This window comes from Dipodomys spectabilis, unplaced genomic scaffold (assembly GCF_019054845.1).
Source record: "Dipodomys spectabilis isolate Male_0828 unplaced genomic scaffold, ASM1905484v1 ptg000018l, whole genome shotgun sequence".
NCBI lineage: Eukaryota > Metazoa > Chordata > Mammalia > Rodentia > Heteromyidae > Dipodomys > Dipodomys spectabilis.
The window spans coordinates 10,459,874-10,480,173 of NW_024870695.1; the positions used below are offsets into that span (position 1 = coordinate 10,459,874).

At 49.6% G+C, this 20,300-nt stretch overlaps 1 protein-coding gene across 3 annotated transcripts; it reads right to left on the minus strand.

The window, feature by feature from the left end:
* Nucleotides 1-362: 362 nt before the first annotated feature.
* Wnk4 (WNK lysine deficient protein kinase 4) lies at nucleotides 363-19,575 on the minus strand. 3 transcript variants are annotated; one of them, XM_042671369.1, is made up of 19 exons: nucleotides 18,900-19,575; nucleotides 17,264-17,436; nucleotides 16,131-16,351; nucleotides 15,686-15,843; nucleotides 15,049-15,137; nucleotides 14,740-14,956; nucleotides 12,260-12,524; nucleotides 11,945-12,066; nucleotides 11,678-11,736; nucleotides 11,460-11,577; nucleotides 11,100-11,216; nucleotides 3,303-3,440; nucleotides 2,717-2,768; nucleotides 2,032-2,627; nucleotides 1,875-1,935; nucleotides 1,350-1,767; nucleotides 1,060-1,259; nucleotides 853-950; nucleotides 363-707 (listed from the first exon to the last, which is right to left on the minus strand). In XM_042671369.1, the coding sequence occupies exons 1-19, from the start codon at nucleotides 19,512-19,514 to the stop codon at nucleotides 630-632; spliced, it is 3,795 nt and encodes a 1,264-aa protein (XP_042527303.1). In that variant the 5' UTR covers nucleotides 19,515-19,575; the 3' UTR covers nucleotides 363-629. The 3 variants fall into 3 exon arrangements, with proteins under 3 accessions (XP_042527303.1, XP_042527295.1, XP_042527308.1); XM_042671361.1 differs by having other exon boundaries at nucleotides 2,032-2,630; XM_042671374.1 differs by having other exon boundaries at nucleotides 363-746; nucleotides 2,032-2,630.
* Between the last annotated feature and the right edge of the window lie 725 nt (nucleotides 19,576-20,300).

Genomic DNA, 20,300 nt, shown 5'->3' on the forward strand with positions numbered 1-20,300 from the left:
TAGGGGAAGGAAGGTCACTCTTCTGCCCTCTATCCTCAAGAACACACTCTAAGGCTAACTTCAGTGCCTTTTCCCATCTCTAGGTAGGGGGATGAAGACTGAGATGAATAATTTTCATTCTTTTAACTTTCACTGGTGCTTGCCTATACAGACCTAGGGTTGGGTCTGGAGGGTATCTTAGCCTGGCCAAGTGGATCATTGGCCTTACAGTTTCCTCATGACTTGATGGCAGGAAGCCAGCAGGCTGGGCAGATTCCACCTTGTCTGCCATTGTGGAAGGAGTCCTTTCTAAGTCTTTCCCTGCTTCACACCCACAAGTTTTTGCTCCCAGTTCCTAAGGCATGACTTAATAGACTCACATCCTTATTTCCAGTAATTTTTTTTTTATTGTCTGTTGCTAATTCTGATATTGAGTACACCTCCTACTCTCCCAGCTGGGAATGGGCCCTTAAGAAGCATCTAGGCTTGGGTGGGATTGCTTAGTGGTTGACCCTTGGCTGGGGAAGGGATTGCAGGTGAATTCAGTAGGCTGCAGAACAGGCACTTCCAACACAGGAAATCGTTTTTACATGTTTGAGTCTTCGGTGTAATACAGCCACACTCTTCATACCCTTTGACCTTCTCCCCCCTCAGTTCTGGGGTCTTCCTTGCTGAATTGAGTTGGTCAGAAAAGCATCAGACTGAGAGCACAAGCGCCGTGGTGGGCCCTGGTATGGAGGAGACATAGAGCTTCTGTTCTGATTTCACTAGAGGAGGAAAAAAAATGCTAAAGAAATCTCCAAGATGGGAGGAAGGTGAAACTGCTGCCGGTTACCATTCCCTGGGCTCTCCCTCTCTTGGGCCCGCCCTCACCATCCTGCCAATATCCCCGGCGAATGTCACCCCCTTGCTTGCCCGCTGCTCCTGGGAGCCGGTGCTGCTGCCACTCAGAGAATTCCTTCGCATGATGCCTGGGAGCAGGATGGGGAGGGAGAGCACTAAGTGAGGGAAAGGGGCAGACCCCGTAGGGCCTGGAAGAAAACCAAGTCAGTAGATGAAGCTAGGTGTCTGCAGTCTCACCAGGGCCAGGGGGCTCAGAGCGCTGCAGACTGTTGCGGCGGGAGGTGGGGAAGCTGCCCTTGGAGAGGCGGCGCTGACGGCTGGAGAGCATGGCAGCTGGAGCCACGATACCAGGTGGGGGCTGCTTCCCAAGCCGGGTATACAGGTCCTCAATTTCCTTTTTCTGTAGTGTCTGTAGTGCTTCCACTTCTGACAAGTGCCTAGGGGTGCACAAGGACCATGAGAGGGCTGGCCACATACTTTGCTCTCCCAGTTTCACCTCTTACTCCCGCCATTTACCCCAGACTCACTTTTGCCGAAGATTCTGCAGCTTAGCCCAGAATTCTTCATCCTCTCCACTGCTCTCTGACTCCTCACTGCTCAGACACAGGCTGCTATAGGAGTAGTTCATCCACACTGGGCTGGGATGGCTCAGGCGTGGGGAGCAGCACCCAGCTCCAGGTTCCTTCCCATAGTCACCATTCTCATCCACTCCATCTCCCAGGCCCTCAGCTGCACGGTCACTCTCAGCCAGAGCCTCCCTGGTCTCTGGCCTGCCTCCAGTGCTATCTTCTGTGTCTGAGCTTTCTGAGGTCTCTGAGGTCAGGTGAGGGGTTGGAAGTTTTATAGAACTGGAAAAAGTTGGGGATGGTGGTTGAAGGAGAAGAGACTCAGCTGGTTCCTTGGATGAAGTCACTTGGAAACGCCCAACAAGTTGGGGCTTTCCCTCTGTAGGGAGACAAGGAAGGGAGGCATGGAGGATGGGAGAAATCTGGAAAGATAGGAAGCAGGTTGGGGTAATAGCCAGGAGTTGGTCACTGATCAAGAGGCCTCACCTTCAGAGATGGGCGCTAGTCTTCCTTCACTCGTGAGTGGCTGAACAGGATTTGGGGAAGCCTACAAGATATGGATTCATGAGATGGGAAATAATCCAAAATGGAGCCACTGAGTCCCCCTCTACATCAAGTCAAGAGGACTTGATTTCCTACTCACCTCATTCTCCATCTCAGCTGTTTGGGGTAAAAGGCTCTCCTGACCACAAGGAGCAAAAGGAGGGGGAGAGGGAAGGGGCAGGCTAGGCAGAGGACCAGGAACAGATGGGGGAGCCTGGGAGAGAAGTCCAGGGGAGGGGGCCAGCAGAGACTGGGCCACAGTCATCACAGCCAGAGAGAAGGCACTAGCCAGGGAGAGGAGAGGGGCTGCTGTGGTAGAGGGGAGTGGTGGAGGAGAGGGACAGAGAGGAAAAGAAGGACTAAGAGTGACCTGAGAACTACACGGAGAGAATGGAGGTGGAGAACTGGTGGAGGGAGAATTCAGGGGATATGGAGAGGATGGATATGGAAACTCAGATGCATTCGGAGAGAATGGAGGTGGAGAGCTGGGGAGGTGTGGCAAGGGACTAGAGGGGATCTGGGGAAATAGGGAGGGGCTAGAATGACAAGGCGGAGAAGTGATAGGAAACATAGGGACTGGGAAGATGGGGGCTCCAGGGGAAAATGGGTTTCCAGGAGACACAGGAGTTCCAGGAGAAGACAGGGAGGTGGAGAAGGCTGCCCAGCTCTGTTCCAGGGAGGTACTGCTCTGGAGCTCTGCTATGGAGGAAAGAGTATTAAGATTCCAGTCCTCCATACCTTGTACCCTTCCCAGCAACCCAGCAGGGTTAGAACTCAGTACATACCACTGGATGGGTCAGGGAGGGAGCCTGGGAGGGCAGGCAGTGATGCTGACTCCTGAGGGAAAAAAAGGGACCCCCCAGTCACAGAGGGAAAAACTGAGTCTTAGATGGAAAGTTTCAAGCTGGGATTCTTCAGCTAGGACCTGTGAGCCTTTAGGACTCCAGACATGAGTGTTAAGGAACTCAAGTATATATGCTGAAATATTTAGGGGTGAAGGGAGCATATGATCTACTAATTTGCTCTCAAGTGATCTAGAAGGGTAACTTGAATACATACACACAGAGAGAAGAGAGGAAGAGTGGTAAAGCTAGTCAGAAAACACCGTTGGCAAATCTGGGCAAAGGGTATTCAAAAGTTCTCTCTATGATGATTGCAACTTTTCTCTGCAAGTCTGAAACTATTTCAAAATAAGTAGCTGAGAGTATGCATTCAACACATTTTTTCTAGACCAAGAGTCTGTGGCTTTCTTCATATTCTCAAAGTGGGTAATAGCCACTGTTTTACAGTTCCAGAGATGAAAAGGAAACAATCCAACTCCAAGAACTGTTGAGGGCAACTGTTTCTCCTGGAGATGTCCAGAGGTCTGACCTGGGGGGTTAGTGCATCTTCAGCAACCTCGGTGGCACCAGTGTCTCTCTTCAACAGGGTTTCCACTCGCTGGATAATCTCCCGGATCCGGCTCAGGAATCCATCTCGCTCAGAAGGCAAAATGAACTCATTATATACCTGGCAAGGATCAACAGAATGGGGAGGAGTCTTGGTTATTTCACTCATCTCTACCATCTGCTCCTGCTCTAAAAGCAACCATTCAAGCTAGGTGTGGTAGTGTACACCTGTAATCTCCAGCACTAAGGAAACAGGAGGATTTCGAGTTTGAGGCCAGCCTGGGCTATATGGTGAGTTCCAAAGGTTAGAGATGTAGTTCAGTGGTAAGAGCCCTTGCTTAACCTGAAGCACATCCCCAACACCACAAACAAAGAATCAAAGCTGGGTGTCAGTGGCTCCTACTTGTTAATGAATGCTAGCTACTGGGGAAGCTGAGATCTGACTATTGCAGTTCAAACACAGCCAAGGCAGGAAAATTTGTGACTCTTATCTCCCATTAACCACCAAAAAAGCAAGAAGTGGAGCTGTGGCTCAAGTGGTAGAGCACTAACCTTGAGCAAAAAAAGTTCAGGAATAGTGCCCAGGCCTGAGTTTAAGCCCCAAGACCAACATACACACACACATTTACACAAAAAAAAATTCTTATCACTACTTCTGCCAACTACCAACCTAAAACAGGTATTGACTTAAGTATCTGTTGTGTGACAATGTGCTGTGTAGTTCTTAGCAGGAAAGAACTAACATTCCTACAATGTATCTACATATCAATGCTTTAAGTATCATCTTCTTTTTTTTTTTTCTGGTGGTGGGGCCTGAACTCTGGACCTGGGCGCTATCCCTCAGCTATTCAGCTCAAAGCTAGTGCTCTATCACTTGAGTCACAGTGCCACTTCCAGCTTTTTCTGCTTATGTGGTGCTGAGGAATCCAACCCAGGGCCTCATGCATGCAAGGCAAGCACTCTACCACTGAGCCACCTTCCTAGCCCCTTAAGTATCATCTTTTAACACCAACAACTTCCTGGTATCTATATGAACACCCTCATTTTAGAGATAACCAAGGCTCAAAAAAGTTAATTTCAGGGTGCCCAAGATCACAGGATTTGAATCCAAACCTACAGAAAGCCAGAGCCTGAGTTCTTTCTACAGGTGCCTTGCATGGTTTTGGATACAATTTCTGGTCTCATAGGGTTTGCACCAGCACACATGCCTGGTGCCCGTGGCTCACGTCTATAACCCTAGCTACTCAGTAGGCTGAGATACGAGAATCAGGGTTCAAAGCCAGCCTGGGCAGAAAAGTCCATGAGATTTATCTCCAATTAACCACCAGAAAACTGAAACTGGAGCTGTGGTTCAAAGTGGTAGAGCACTAGCCTTGAGCAACAGAGCTCAGAGACACTACCCAGGCCCTGAGTTCAAGCCCCACGACTAATAACATCAACAAAAGTCAAATGGTCACCTATACAATAAAAATTTTATTTATACAATAAATAAAATAAAATAGGGAAATAAATGGCACACTCCATGAATACTCACTGAATATCTACTCTATGACATGCATTATGCTAGGTACTATGAAATATATGGAAGCATGAAACAAGGTCCTAGTCTTCATGAAACCCAAAATCTAATGGAAGAGTCAAATACATAACATACTGCAAGTCACCCTGTGATAGGTAAGACACTTAAGAACCCTACCAGCCGGGCGCCAGTGGCTCACGCCTGTAATCCTAGCTACTCAGGAGGCTGAGATCTGAGGATTGTTTAAAGCCAGCCCCGGCAGGAAAGTCCAAGAGACTCTTATCTCCAATAAGCCACTAGAAAACAGGAAGTGAGTGGCGCTGTGGCTCAAGCAGTAGAGCGCTCGCCTTAAACTAAAAAGCACAGGGACAGCGACCAAGCCCAGAGTTCAAGCCCCACGACCGACAAAAAAAAAAAAAAGAACCCTATCTGGGGTGAGTATAAAAATACTAGAAATAAGGCTGGGCTCTAGTGGCTCACACCTGTAATCCTTTCTACTCAGGAGACTGAGATCTGAAGATCACAGTTCAAAGCCAGCCCAGGCAGGAAAGTCCGTGAAACACTTGTCTCCAATAAACCACCAGAAAACTGAAAGTGGCGTTGTGGTTCAAGTAGTAGAGTGCTCACCTTGAGCTGAAGAATTAAGGGACAGCACCCAGGCCCAGAGTGCAAACCCCACGACTAAAAAAAATACTAGAAATACTATTGGACATAGCATGTCATATTTGCAAGATGAAAACTTAGAGATCTATTTGACTACAATATGAATATGCTGAATACTACAAAACCATACATTTAAAAATGTGTAACTCAAGTAATAATGTATCTGCTTAGCAACTCTAAGGCCCTGAGTTCAAACACCAGCACCACAAAAAAATAAAGTTAAAATGGTAAAATTCATAATGTTTTTTGTTTTTCTAAAATTAAAAAAAATGCTAATGGGGCTGGGAATGTAGCTTAGTGTTAGAGTGCTTGTCTAGCATGCATGAAGCCTTGGGTTCAATTCCTCAGTACCACATAAGCTGGAAGTGGAGCTGTGGCTCAGTGGTTGAGTGCTAGTCTTGAGAAAAAGAAGCTCAGCGACAGCACTAGGCTCTGAGTTCAAGCCCCAGGACTGGCAAAAGAAAAAAAGTAAGCTGGGCATAGAAGCATACACTTGTAATCTAACCACTCAGAAGGCTTCTAGATAATCAGGAAGATTTCAATTCAAGGCTAGCCCAGGCAAAAAGTACAAAGACCCTATTTCAATTAGTAAAAAGCTGGATATGATGGTACACATCTGTCAACCCAGCATTGCAGAAATTGTAAATAGGAGGATTGTGGTCAAGGCCAACCTAGGCAGAAAGCAAGATTCTATTTGAAATATAACAATGGCACAAAGGAGGGGTAACAATGCTTGATAGGAAATGTACTCATTACCTTACTCATGTAACTAACCCCTCTTTACAATAAATAAATAAAATAATAGCAGAAAGGGACCAGAGATGAGGTTCAAGTGACAGAGCACCTGCCTAGTGAATGCAAGGCCCTGATTCAAACTCCCATACTGGAAGAAAAAAAAATATGAGGGGTTGGGAATGTGGCTTAGTGGTAGAGTGCTTGCCTAGCATACATGAAGCCCTAGGTTCATTCCTCAGTACCATATAAACAGAAAAAGCCAGAAGCGGTACTCTGGCTCAAGTGGTAGAGTGCTAGCCTTGAGCAAAAGAAGCTCAGGGATAGTGTCCAGTCCCTGAGTTCAAACTCCAGGACCAGAAAAAAACAAGTAAATTTAAAAAAAAAAAAGCTATTGCCAGGCACTGGTGGCTCATGCCTGTAATCTTAGCTGCTCAGGAGGCTGAGATCTAAGGGTCATGGTTCAAAACCAACCCAGGCAGGAAAGTCCATGAGACTCTTCTCTTCAACCAACCACCAGAAAAGCAGAAGTAGTGCTGTGGCTCATGTGGTAGAGCACTTGTCTTGAGCTGAAGAATTCAGGGACAGCGCCCAAGCCCATAGTTCAAGCCCCATGACTGACAAAAAAAAAAAAAAAAAAAAAAGCTATTATTTCAGTAAGAGAGCAGATCAAACCCTGGTAGGGCAGAATCTGACACTTTCACCAGAAAGTCTTTGAAGCTGAACCTTAAAAGCAGCCTTTTATTGAGGACCTACCACATGTGGAACTGCTCATGCATTATACCGTATTATATCAGAACATCTCTGCAAAACAAGTATTATCATTTGATGAGCAATAGAGGCTAAAAGAGGTTAGGAAACTTGCCTGAGGGGCTGGGGATGTAACTCAGTGCTAGTGTACTTGCTAGCATGTGAGGCTTCAGGTCTGATCCCTAGACCCAGGAAAACAACAACAACAACAACAATAATAACTTTCCCTAGGCTCACCAAATTTCAATAGCACTGAAATCTGATCTCGGGTATTAATGAAAGTCTAATCTCTCTTCTGTTCATCAGAAAGAAGAGAGGAGAGCAGAAAACAGTTTTAAAACATTTGAGGAATGGCACATTCTGAAAATAAGATGCTGGAAGGGCTGTGATTTTTTAAGACCCTGCTTTGTAATTTGAATCCCACTGTATAACCACAAGTGGCGGCTAGACATTTTAGGGTGAAAAGTATCAAGATCAGATCTAAATCTCAGGAACACTGCTTCAGAAGAGTGGATGTAAGGACAGAAAAGAGGGGGAAGGATCCTGGGTTCAAGGGTAGGATTGCTTAGGATGTGTAGGTTCTGAATGGACAGAGAAAACTCAAGAGATGATATCCCTGAACAGATGGAGGCAGAGGCAGGCTGGAACTCAGCTTTTTTAGAAGACTATTCTGAAACCAGTGTTACTGGAAGGAAGATTCTGAAAGAGTCAAGAGGCTTGAAGGAAAGTGATAAGCCCATGTCAGGTGCATTATTTTTTTTTTGTCCTAAACAGAAGGTGATAGAGGAGCTATTTAAGAGAGCTGATGATGCCTCATGGTTTTTGTTTTTGTTTTTGTATTTTTCTTTCCTTTTTTTTTTCTTTTTTGCCTGTTCTGGGGATTTAACTCAGGGTACAGGCACTGTCCCTGAGCTTCTTTTGCTCAAGGCTAGCACTCTACCAGTTAAGCCAAGCGCCACATCCAGATTTTTCTGAGTGATTTTATTTTATTTTATTTTATTTTATTTTGTCAGTCCTGGGGCTTGAGCTCTGGGCCTGGGCGCTGTCCCTCAGCTCTTCAGCTCAAGGCTAGCACTCTACCACTTGAGCTACAGCGCCACTTCCGGTTTTCTGGTGGTTTATTGGAGATAGGAGTCTCACAGTCTTTCCTGCCCAGGCTGGCTTTGAACCACAGTCCTCAGATCTCAGCCTCCTGAGTAGCTAGGATTACAGACATGAGCCTCCAGCACACAGCTGTCTGATGCTTTTCTACTCCCATCACCCTAGAGGCTGGTATCTACTACCCCACTCTATTGGAAATGGTCACTCACAAAAACCTATATGTGTGGGCTAAAATTTGAACTCAGGGCTTCATACTCTTTTTCTTTTTGGGGGGGGGTCCAGTCGTAGGGACTGAACTCTGGGCCTGGGCACTGTCTCTCAGCTCTTCAGCTCAAGGCTAGCACTCTACCACTTGAGCCACAGTGCCACTTCTGGCTTTTTTTTTCTGCTTATGTGGTGCTGAGGAATTGAACCCAGGGCCTCAAGCATGCAAGGCAAGCGCGTTACCACTGAGCCACCTTCCCAGCAGGGCTTCATACTCTTGCTTAGCTTTTTCACTCAAGGTTGGCACCCTACCACTTGAACCATATACCTCCACTGCCAGCTTTTTTGCTGGTTAATTGGAGATAAAAGTCTCTCAGATTTATCTGCCTGGACTGTCTTTGAACCCTGATCCTTACAACTCAACCCTTGAGTAGCTAGGATTAGAGGCATGAGCCATGGGCCCCTGGTTCATAAAGACCTAATAAAAGCTTACCATATGACACTTCCTTGAAAGTCCTCAGTTTTGTTTTGTTTTGTTTTTGTTGTCAGTCGTGGAGCCTGAACTCTGGGCCTGGGCGCTGTCCCTCAGCTCTTCACCTCAAGGCTAGCACTCTACCATTCGAGCCACAGTGCCACTTCCGGTTTTTTCTGCTTATGTGGTACTAAGGAATCGAACCCAGAGCCTCATGCATGCACGGGAAGCACTCTATCACTAAGCCACCTTCCCAGGCCCGATTACTCAGTTTTTTAGTAACATCTTCCTACCTTTCTGGCACTATCTCTGTGTCCTTCGCTGCCCTGTTGCCCCTTATGCTCTTCCCTTTCTAGAACAGATAATATCCACTGAGACAATCTCAAATCCTCTATGTCTCTGATCTTGCAGTCCTGTTTCTTCACTCTCAATTCTGTATCGACAACTTTTTTTTTTTTTTTTTTTTCGGTCGTGGGGCTTGAACTCTGGACTTGAGTGCTGTCCCTGAGCTCTTCAGCTCAAGGTGAGTGCTCTACCACTTAAGCCACAGCACCACTTCCGGTTTTCTGGTTGTTAATTGGAGATAAGAGTCTCCCAGACTTTCCTGCTTAGGCTGGCTTTGAACCCAGACCCTCAGAGTGACTAGGATTACAGGCGTGAGCCACCAGCACCTGGCTTGTATCAATAACTTCTAAGTCCACTTCTCTTTATCTCTGTCCCAACTCACATCCCACTGCTGTGAAGGACCTTGCCTAACCACTACTCAAGCTCATCATGATCCTTGAAAAAGACTAATTTCTTTTCCAATTGCCCTTCTCATTGGGTGGTTTACTCCTCTTCCTTCCTCCAAACTAGAAGTCGTCCTTGATGTCCCCTCTTCTTAACCCCTTATCACATCAACTCAGCAAATATTTGTTGGGAAATGTACTGTACTACTTCAATAGGTTGCTAGATTACAGAACAACTTATTTTCCTGAATCAGCCCTCAGATTCCTGCCTTCTTTTCCTGACCCTATAATCCATTTTCTCCTTCAACACATCTACATCTACGTCTGGCTTCTTTTGTTCACCTCCCAGCTGGATTCCCTATGGACAATCCCCTCCCATGTTCCATGTCTGAATGGTCTTTATAAAACCTATTCTTGGGCTGGGAAGGTGGCTCAGTGGTAGAGCACTTGCCTTGCATGCTCAAGGCCCTGGGTTTGATTCCTCAGCACCACATAAGCAAAAAGAAAAAAGCCGGAAGTGGCGCTGTGGCTCAAGTGGTAGAGCACTAACCTTGAGCTGAAGAGCTGAGGGACAGTGCCCAGGCCCAGAGTTCCAGCCCCACGACCGGAAAAAAAAACAAAAAAAAAACCTATTCTCATCATGTTACATTCCACCTAATGCTTAAGATAATAAATGATCTAGGGCTAGGAAGGTGGCTCAGTGGTAGAGCGCTTGCCTTGCATGCATGAGGCCCTGGGTTTGATTCCTTAGCAACACATAAGCAGAAAACACCAGGAGTGGTGCTGTGGCTCAAGTGGTAGAGCCCTAGCCTTGAACTGAAGAGCTGAGGGACAGCACCCAGGCCCAGAGTTCTGGCCCCATGTCCAGACCCCCACCCCACCCCAAAAAAAAAAGATCTGTTGCTAGGTGCTAGTGGCTCACACTTATAATCCTAGCTAGTCAGGAAGGTGAAATCTGAGGATCAGGGTTCAAACCAGCATGGGCAGGAAAGACTTTTATCTCCAATTAAACATCAAAAAGTCAGAGTGGTGCTGTGGCTCAAGTGGTTGAGTAAAAAAAAAAGATACTATATGATCTGTGTCCACTCTAACTGCCCATAGTTACCTCCCATACTTTCCTGTAACAGCCCTTACTTCCGATGGCAGTGGTTTCTCATGAAGTTTTTCCAGTGCCATAATCCGTCACCCCCTACTTGCAATGTCTTTACTTATGCTACACTTCTGGATAGGCATGCTCTTACAATCTTTTCTACTTCTCTTACCCGTGAATCAAGACTGATGAGTGGGAAAGTCCCACTCCTTCCCCGGCTGTCCTGGCCAATCCTTTATCTCCAACCACAGTATCACATGTCTACAAACACTTCACACACACAGCACTTATCACTACCGATGTCAGTCTCAAATTGCTCCCAGCTGAGGAGCCAAACTCAACTGGATAAACAGAAAATCTCCCTCCATACAAGGATGAAATATCTTCAGTCTCACCATTCTAAGTGGTGTCAATGAGTATTTTATAAACCCTTATGGGATTGGGGTGGTCCTGCCTCAGTGGACATCTTGTGGCAATGCTTGTCCAGTATCCAATTACTATGTTCTCATCTCTCTCCTTACCATGGCAGCTGCAATCTCTTCCGGGCTGTCCCCATCCAGATCAAACCGGAAGGTCACCATCTTGCTGTTGTGGGTCTGAAGCTGGCATTCAACCACTCTGTCATTCTGGTCTGAGACCTTCGGAGTCAAAGTCAGGAGAGGAGGAGGTCAATGCCCCGGTCTTCATCATGTGTTCAACATCTTACTCCAGTCAAGTAATGGTGGCCAGAATAGACTTGGAGAGTAGACTCTAACCCCAAAAGTTCAGTACTAGAAATTAGACTGGCTGCCTCACTGGGTACTAACACATACTACTACTACTCCCCCTGAAGCTGCCTTCTGGCCCTGTAGATTATCTCCATCTCCTCTGCCCCTCCTTACACTAGTGACCCGAAGCCGGGATCGAGGTCTGCGCCGGAGATTCTTCCCTGGAGGTCTCCTCATCCGTCCCATACCTTCTCCCATGTCACTGAGGCCCGATGCTGCATCTGAGGCATAACTAGAAAAGGGCAAGGAGATAGGTATGCCTGACTTGACACTGGGATCTCAGCACTCCCTATGTTCCACTCTAGTACCCTCCAACTCATACCAGAACATACCTGTCCCCAGTAGAAAAGTCACTGCCAGGGCCAGATCGTGGAATGGACAAAGCAAAACCCTGAAACAGGATAAGAGTTGATGAGATCAGGGGACAATAGTTGTTGGGATCCAAGGAAATGGTGGTAAGAATGCTCAGAGGACTAGGGAGATAGATCTGGAGAAGATTAGGACAAGAGTGGTAGACTTTTAGGGACATAAGGACAGATTTGGGGAGAGGTGTCACATGATGATAATAGTCATTGTCTTGTCATGTAACCCCTTCTCACCGAGGGCAGGCACAGATGGGACTCCGCTGGGCTGGGTGGCACCACCACAGGGGGCTGAAGGGCAGGGTCTGAGGCATCCAGGAAGCCAGAAGAGCTGAGGTAGCCATCAGTCTCACAATCAGCTGATGGAGAAGGAAACAGATCAAAATAAATAAATAGACCTGGAGGTGGCTTGAGTGAGCAAGGAGAGAGCTGTGGGAGAGTTCTTCCTGAGAGGGAAGTCAAGGTATGTGTCAGTGTTGCTAGGTCAGACTTTGGTGAGGTGTCAGAGGCTGAATGTTCTGGGATCCAAGTCCCAAGGTCTGGGTAACTTACAGGTGGTAGATGAATAGCTGGCATGACGGAAGAGGAAGGACTGGTGCTGGTCTGCCTCTGGCTCCTCAGACTCAGTGGGGAAGGCAGTGGAAGGACCAGGAGCCATGGAGACAGTTGCTGGTGGAGGTCCTGGCTCTGGTGGGAGGGCCTCCAACTCTCTAGCTTTTCGAAGCTTCTCACGCTTTCGCTGGATGGCAGCAACCCGTTCACGAACTGCACGAGCCACTGGCTGGTAATCAGCTTCACACACCAAGCCCAGGGCTACCTGGAATCAGGAAGGTGAGGAAGACAGTTTGGAGCTCCTCAAAAATCAGGACACTTTGAGACCTCCAAGATTTGGGAGGAAAATAAAAATAAATACAGATTTAGGAAGAAGGAAACTGGTAGCAGGGTTTGTTAATGATCACATTGATTTCCCATTACCTTGGTTAACCAGTGACTCCTAACATTAGAATCATTAAATCCTGGGCTGGGAAGGTGGCTCAGTGGTAGAGCGTTTGCCTTGTGTGCATGAGGCTCTGGGTTCGATTCCTCAGCACCACATAAACAGATAAAGCCAAAGTGGTGCTATGGCTCAAGGGTAGAGTGCTAGTCTTGAGCTGAAGAGCTGAGAGACAGCTCCTAGTCCCAGAGTTCAAGCCCCACGACCAACAACAACAAAAGAAAGAATAATTAAATCCTGTTGATAACATTGTGTTATAGTCCTTTTTTTTTTTTTGAGATGGAATCTTGGTGCGTAGCTTAGTCTAGCCTCAGACTCCCAATTTTCCTGCCTCAGCTTCCTGAGTGCTGAGGTTACAGGTGTAAAGCACCTGCCCCATCTGGCTTATATAGTTATTCACCCATTTTAGAGAAAAGAAAATTAAGTGACAAACTCATGATTACACAGTAAATCAATGGTTTCAATGTATGTGGGAATGGGGGTGACAATATCTAGTTGCCACAACTAGAAGGTAGGTGCTACCAAATCTTTTAGGTAGGACCTAGCATCTGCTGGGTGCTAGTGTCCTGGGTGCTAGTGTCTCATCCTGTAATCCTAAATACTCAGGAGGCTGAGATCTGAGGATTGCAGTTCAAAGCAATTCTTTGGGCAGAAAAGTCCCTGAGACTCTTATCTCCAATTAACCATCAAAAAGCCAGAGGTAAAGTGAAGGTATGGTTCAAATGGTAGAGCACCAGTCTTGAGTGTAAAAGCCAGGCAATAGTAGAGTGCAACGCCTTGAGTTCAAGACCCAGACCTGGCAGAAAATGAGGGGGAGGAAGAGGGGGAGGAGAAGGAGGAGGAGGAGGAGGAGGAGGAGGAGGAGGAGGAGGAGGAGGAGCAGAGAGGTTGTTCCTAGCATCCTACACTATCCAGCATAGTACCCAAACAAAAATGCCAATAGTGCCAAGTAACAATCCATTATAAGTACTGGGCCAGTAGTCAAACACACTCTCAGGTTCTTGACCCATCACAGATGATCTTTGCCCTCGAAATTTCAGGTTCTCTACTGAGAATCCCACACTTCCCCCACTGAAGACCTTCCTGAACCAGGTCCCAAGCTTCTGTCCCAGCATCCTCTACCTCCCCATATATTGTCTCCACTTATGCCAGCATCCATCCATTGTCTCCTCTTCTCACTCACTTCAACCTCTAGCCTTGCTGGGTAAGTCAAGCAAGTGGGGCAGGGTAATAGGATCTCAAATCTGAATTACTTGAGTTTAAATCCAGCTTTGTCACTTATTATTCACTTGAGACCTTGGACAAGACAGTCAACCTCTATAAATTTGCGCTTCCTCATCAACGGAATAAAATTATCATCCATGAAGGATTGGTAGCCATGATCAAATGCACATGGAAGTGTTTTTAAGCCTTGGAGAATCTGGCTATTAATGAGTTCCTATTGTGAGCTGAGTACATGAAAAATCAATTTTAAAAAATACACTCTTTGCCTTTAGGGAATTTACAGTGTAGTGGAGAAGGAAGACTGGAATGTATTAAAAAAAAAAAAATCAAGACCTACAGCTTGGGGCTGTAATCGAGGGCCCAGTGACAGGGAAAGAAGTATTTTAACTTTGACTCTAAAGCGAAGGCTTGCTGAAATCGGAAACTTGCCAACACTTGGCAACTGGTTTTATTTGAAGTCCTAGCCCTCCGTGGTTCTGATTACAGACAAAGAAAAAGAAGGGGGAGATGAAAGAAAGGGAACAACAGAGACATTAGTTAGAAGAGTGATCTAGGATAAACACATCAGCAGGAGGTAAATCAAAAGAGGTGGAAGGATTCAGGGCTCTGCCAAGGAATATTGTGCTGCCCCATGCGTGGATGAATGGGCAGGGGGAAGGAGGGGACACCTGCAGGCGTGCCATTAGGGTGTAGAGGGACCTCACAACCATTCTAGTGCCCCTACCTCGTCACGCTGTCCGGTTCTGGTCGATGGAGGTGTTTTGGATAAACGTTTTACACAATCGGCCACAGCATAAAGCTGTCTTCTACTCACCATCTCCTGTGCCACCTCCTCTGCCGCGTCCTGACCTAGCTGGAACAGGAACTCGATGGCCTGGTTGTCCCTCGGGCGCCCCCCACGCCGCGCATCCTCCATCCGCAGCCAGAGCTTGAGGCCTGGCTTCTCGCCATCATCCTCCTCCGCTAGCTCCACGTGCACGCCGCGCTCCTCCCGGAAGAAAGCATGGGCCAAGAGATCCTGGATGGTGAACCTGGGGACCTCAGGGCAGTGAGATGAGCCTGTTTCCATCCATGCCTTTTTCTCCCACCCCTTTCCCCCTCCAGCTCTATCCCTATACCCCACCTCTCATTCTTATCCGTGCGAATGCAGCCTTCAATGATCTCCTTCACCTCTGGCATCTTCACTTTATAGAAACTGTTGGGCTTGGTGCCCTACGGGGAAGGGAGTGGGGTGAGGTAGAGGAGGGGGTTGTAAGAGGCCGAGGGTCTTCTGTGTGTCCCAACTTTCTCGGCTTGACACCTCCACCGTCCCGCAATGCAGTAAAAGTCGCCAAAGCTTGGCGACTGGGATGGAAGATTTCATTTCAAATCCCAGTCTCCAGGCATAGTGTGACCTTGAAACAAGGCTCCTGCTTAAAGAAACAAAAATAAAAACAAAACAAAAACGCAGGGCAGAACTTTTGCCACGCTCACTTCGAGGGGCAACTCAAAGGATTGCACAAACTAGGGTTCAAAAACGTTCATAAACTCTTGGAAGCACTACACATTATTATTACTATTATTATTTCTAAAATAGCTTGTACTGGGGGAGGGAGGCATGTGTGTGCATCCTGAATTCTTCAGGGTTCACCAATGTATCTCGGTGTCTAGTCAATCTTCCTAACAGAAAAAGGCATTCAGGGCTGGCAGCTTGGAGCAGAAAGAGGGAGGAGCATCTGGAATCCCTTCCTCCACCCGGCCCAATCCCCACCCCCTCTCACCGAAGTGACCTTGCGGTAGATTTGTGCAGCATTCTGGCACTCGGAATAGGGATACTCCGAGGTAGCCATCTCCAGCATGCACATGCCAAATGCATACACGTCCACAGCCTCGTCGTACTTTTCTTCGTACATCTCGGGGGCCATGAATTCCGGGGTCCCTATAGAATACACAACAGGCTTCAGGCTGCTGAGCCTTCCTTCAGGCCTGGTCCCTCCACTTGGGCATACCATGGGTCAGGCAGCCCAGGGGGAAACCCCAGGAATTCTGGAGTGCAAGTGACTAATCCTGGCCTTACAGTGTGTATTGGGGTCCTCTCAGTGTCCCTATGGTCTCCTAGTTCCATGAATGGAGAAGGGAAGGGGGTCCTGCAGAAGGGAAGGGAGTCCCAGGTTCTCAGGTGTATAAGAATGTAGTAACAGCAAGGACCCTCCAGGAGGGACGCACCAATCACGCTCTTGGCAAAGGAAGCACGCTTAAGAGTGGCCAGGCCCAGATCCCCGATTTTGACAGAGCCTGTGGGGCCGGTGATGAAGACATTGTCGCACTTGAGGTCCCTGTGCAGGATGGGAGGAACCCGGGAGTGTAGGAAATGAAGGCCCCGTAAGATCTGGCGACTCCAGCGCTGAAGGACCCGGGGCTTCATCTCTCGAAACCGCCTCAAGTACCTAAGAGAGGGGAGCAAAACTAGAATCATTGTGGTCCCTGCTGGAAAGTTCCCTCTGACCCATTCTTGACATTGTCTCTGCATCCTTTGCCCTCAATTTTCTAACCTAGGTCCTTGCAGGGCCCCTGAGAGAAAGGGGGTAGGGTAATTGAGTAAATAGACATGGGGTTACAAAATTGTTTTGGTGTAAATTTGCAGATAGGGCTACAGCCAAGGTGCTGTGGGAACAGAGGAAGGGATGACTAACTGTCTCAAGCATGGGAGAGGGCTTCACAGAGGAAATAACTTTTCTATTTTGAAGGAGGAGTAGAAGTTCAAGGGTGAAGAGGGGACGGGATGGAGACTTTCCAGGCAGAAGGGACACCATGCTCAAAGGCGCAGACAGTTGCAAGGGACAAGGCTGGGTGGGAGGAGTGCCCGGGGATTCTTTGTTTGGAACTTAGGCTGAAGAAAGATGAAGTAGGATCCTATGGACTTTGTAAGTTAGCCAATGTGGACTTTATCCCCAGGACTGTGGGAAATCTTGCAGAGATTTTAAGGAGCAAGTCAGAAGGTCAGATTTGCCCCTGGAAAAGATCCTCATCTCCAGGAAGATGGGGTAGATCTAGGAAGGGCAGAGCCCATAAAATCGCTTAGGTCAAAGAGGCGACAGCAAGGTGGGGCCAAGGATAGAGTGGAAGCCCAGTGGGAAGAGAGATCAGTTTTAGGGTAGTGGCAGAGCTAAGACATCCCAGTTTTCAACTGCCATTCTGAGTGAACATTGTCATCCCTCCATCCAGCCAATCTGATAGGAGGGGGATGGTAAAACTGATTTTGGACAACGGGTATAAGGAGTTTTGAGGAGACTGAGACCGGTTTAGGAAGCAGTGGAGAGACGTCCCACCCTCTCCCACCCACCCAGGCCAGAGCTCACGTCTTGAGCGTGCCCGAAGTCATGAGTTCCGTGACCAGCACGATGCAAACCTGGCCCCTCAGCACCGACTTCCAGGAGTCGTAGAAGCGGACAATGTTGGGGTGCTGCAGCCCCTTGAGCATCTCCACCTCCTCCGAGAAGCGCTGCCGCTCTGCTCGAGATAGTTTCCGAGTCTGTGGGATGGGTAATGGGGGGGGGTGCGTCAGACCCAGACCCTCAAGAAAAGGACTGGGGACCTGGAGTAGAGCAGGGGCGCGGGGGGGGGGGGGGGGGGGGGGGGGGGGAGGTGCGGAAGGATGAGGATTGGAGTCCACTGATGCGGTCGAGTTGATGAGATCACTCCCCCGAAAGGCTGCACATCCCCAAGCTCCTGGTCCTTTTGGGTTGCTCTACAGATACACCCATGCTGGGCCAGGGTCGGCCCCCTAGAACCTCTTCTGGATACAAGCGTCTTTATGCAGCCCGGTCCGGGAACCTGGAGCTCAATAGCGCCTTTGTGGCTGTCCTGGCCGGCCGCGGGGTAGGAGGGGGGTGCCTGGGGGCCGGCAGCGGGCAGGCAGGCAGCAGGCGGACCGCGGGCAGAGAATTGGGGCCGCCAAGGGGCTGACCCCAGAAAGTAGGAACTGGTAGATTCAAAAAGAAGGCGGAGGACTGGGGAGTAAGGTACAGAGAAAGAAAAGATCCAGAACTAGGCACTAAGAGACGCCTCCCCCCATGGCTGTCCTGCTCCCTCCCTGTCCTCCCCCCCTCCCCAAGATTGGCCGCTTCTCCTGGACTGGCCTACAGCCTGGGGCGTGGCATTGGCAGGCGCAAGGGCTGAGACCCGTGCCAGGGCCAAAGTGAAGGGACTCTTCTCCCAGGCTTTGTCCTCCAGGCTGGATCTGAACTTTCTGGCTCCCCATGGAAGGAAGGACCCAACCACCATCTTTCTGAAGTTCAAGAGCTTAGCTAAGGCCTTTTGGATCTGGGAGGAGACGGCTCAGGTAGGCAGAGGGTAGAAGCAGGAGTGATCTCAGAGCTGGAGTTTCCTGTCCTCCCTCTCCCTGCAGCTGTGGAGAAGTCCAGAAGTCTGCTCCAGAAGGGGCCGAGGAAAGCACCATTCTGCCACAAGTACCCGCCCCCCCCCCCAAAAAAAAGAGAAAAATCCTTCTGCAGGTGGAAAAGACCCTGGCCCAACTCCGGCCTGCAGTATCCCTGTCTCTTAGTCTACAAAGAGGACGGAGGAAGAGCAAGAGGATCAAAGTTACAATTTCTGGACTTAGGGGAAAGACAGAGGTAGAAACAGACAGTAGGTACCTAGGGCAGGAAACTGGTGGGGCCAGTTCCCCACAGATCTAACCTGGCTTTCCCACCCGATTTCTCATCCTGTTTTCCAACTCTCCGGGATTTGTAAGACTTGGAAATGAGAATGTTCATGCGACCATGAACAGTATAAGGTGGAGGAGAGCAACCAAATACTGTCTGCCTGGGTTCCTCCTTTTGATCCCACCCAGAGCCAAACAGCTGATCCCTGCAAGGACAGGAAGACAGGTGGCAAGAAATATACATCTTTCCCTTGATGCTGGTGACCCGGTCTCCCTTCCTAATACCTCTACAGGGTCCCAACCCCTGCCACTGAGGGGGCGCCCAGCCGCACCTGCAGCTCACACCAGGCCACCTCTACCGTGGTGTCGGTGTCTAGCCCTCGATACACGGTCTTGAAGGAACCACGTCCAATCTCGATGTCAAATTTGAGGTATCGGCCGTCTGGGGACGTTGCCACAGCCTGCGTCTCTGTGTCCTCCTTTTCTTGCTGCTCGCGCCGCCGCTCCTGGGCCGCGGCGTCTGGGACCCTCGGGGGCTCCCCCAGCCCCGGGGCTCCTGTAGATCCCTTGAGTTCAGGGCGCACGGGATCTGTCGCCTCCACAGAATTCCCTCCAGTCCACGTGCCCTCAGGGGGCTCTTTGGAACTGGGCGGTGGGCTTTTCGTGGGGCCCGGACAAGCAGAGTCCGGAGGATCGGGGGGTTCCGGAACGGGCGAGGTTGGCTGGGACCAAGAGCTCAGCAGACCCAAGTCGACGGAGCTGCGGCGGCTAGGACGGGACGAGCGCGGCCGGGGTTCTGCCTTCCCGGAGAAGCGGCGCGCGCGGCGAGGCGGGGGTCCCAGGCGGGGCGGCCCCGAGGGGGCGAGGAGCTGTAGAGGCCGCAGGGCCAGGTCAGCCTCCGTCTGGGACATGGGGACCGTGGTCTCTGTGGTCCTCGGTGCTAGCATAGGGAAGGGCCGGGCACCACAGCCTGGAGTGGTGGCGGGACTGGCGGACCGATCGGGTGCGCAGCTCTGGCTGAGCAGCTGGGGCCCCAACCCCTGGCTGGGCGGCCCGGGACCCCGCCCCCGGCCCCGCCCTCACCCCCCAGGGCCGCCCTTTCGGAGCCAGGACCTGCCCGGAGCCAGCCAAGAGCCCAAGCCTCTGCGGCCGCCACGCGCCCTCCTCTGCCCAGAACCCGCTTTCCGCCTCGCAAGAGCTGAGTGGTGAAGCGGTGGCGTCACCTCCCGCCCGCACTGTGTCTGCAAAACCTGTTTCGGGTAGCAGGGCAGGAAGATGACATTGCGGCAGGGAGAGGAAACAGTGACCATGGCCCCCAGACCATGGTCCGGGGGTGTGTAGTGGGAGGCCACCACCGGCCTGTACACCCTAGATAAGTCAGCACTACCCAGTCCTAATCTGCTGGAGTAGCCCCAAGCTGAACAGAGGTCAGTGGAATGGCAGTTTTCTGACTTTGGTGTCTCTCCGGACTGCACACGGATGGGTGCTTGTGCCCCAGGCCACCTACCAGCTCTGCCCTTCTTAGCCACAGCCTAGCCTTGGCCAGAATGGCTGTTTTCACTGTGGGTTCTCCTTCCTCCCCGTTCTGTTTGCCAAAGTCTCCAATAAACCAAAGTCCATATCCGGTTTGCCGCCCCCCCTCCCCAACTCTCCTTGGCCTCAACTACACCACCCAGATCAGATGGGTGGAGGGAGGGGCTTCAGAATAGTTCAGGACTTCCATGGGGGAGCCA

Bases quoted from the DNA above. Each gene is read 5' to 3' on its own strand.
- Wnk4 (XM_042671361.1), bottom strand. From the start codon at position 19,514: ATGCTAGCACCGAGGACCACAGAGACCACGGTCCCCATGTCCCAGACG. The intron at 12,525-14,739 runs GTGAGTAGAAGA...TCCTGATTCCAG, and splicing joins AGGAGGTGGCACAGGAGATG to GTAGCCCTGGGCTTGGTGTG. The intron at 2,631-2,716 runs GTATGTACTGAG...TTTCCTCCATAG, and splicing joins CCTCCCTGACCCATCCAGTG to CAGAGCTCCAGAGCAGTACC.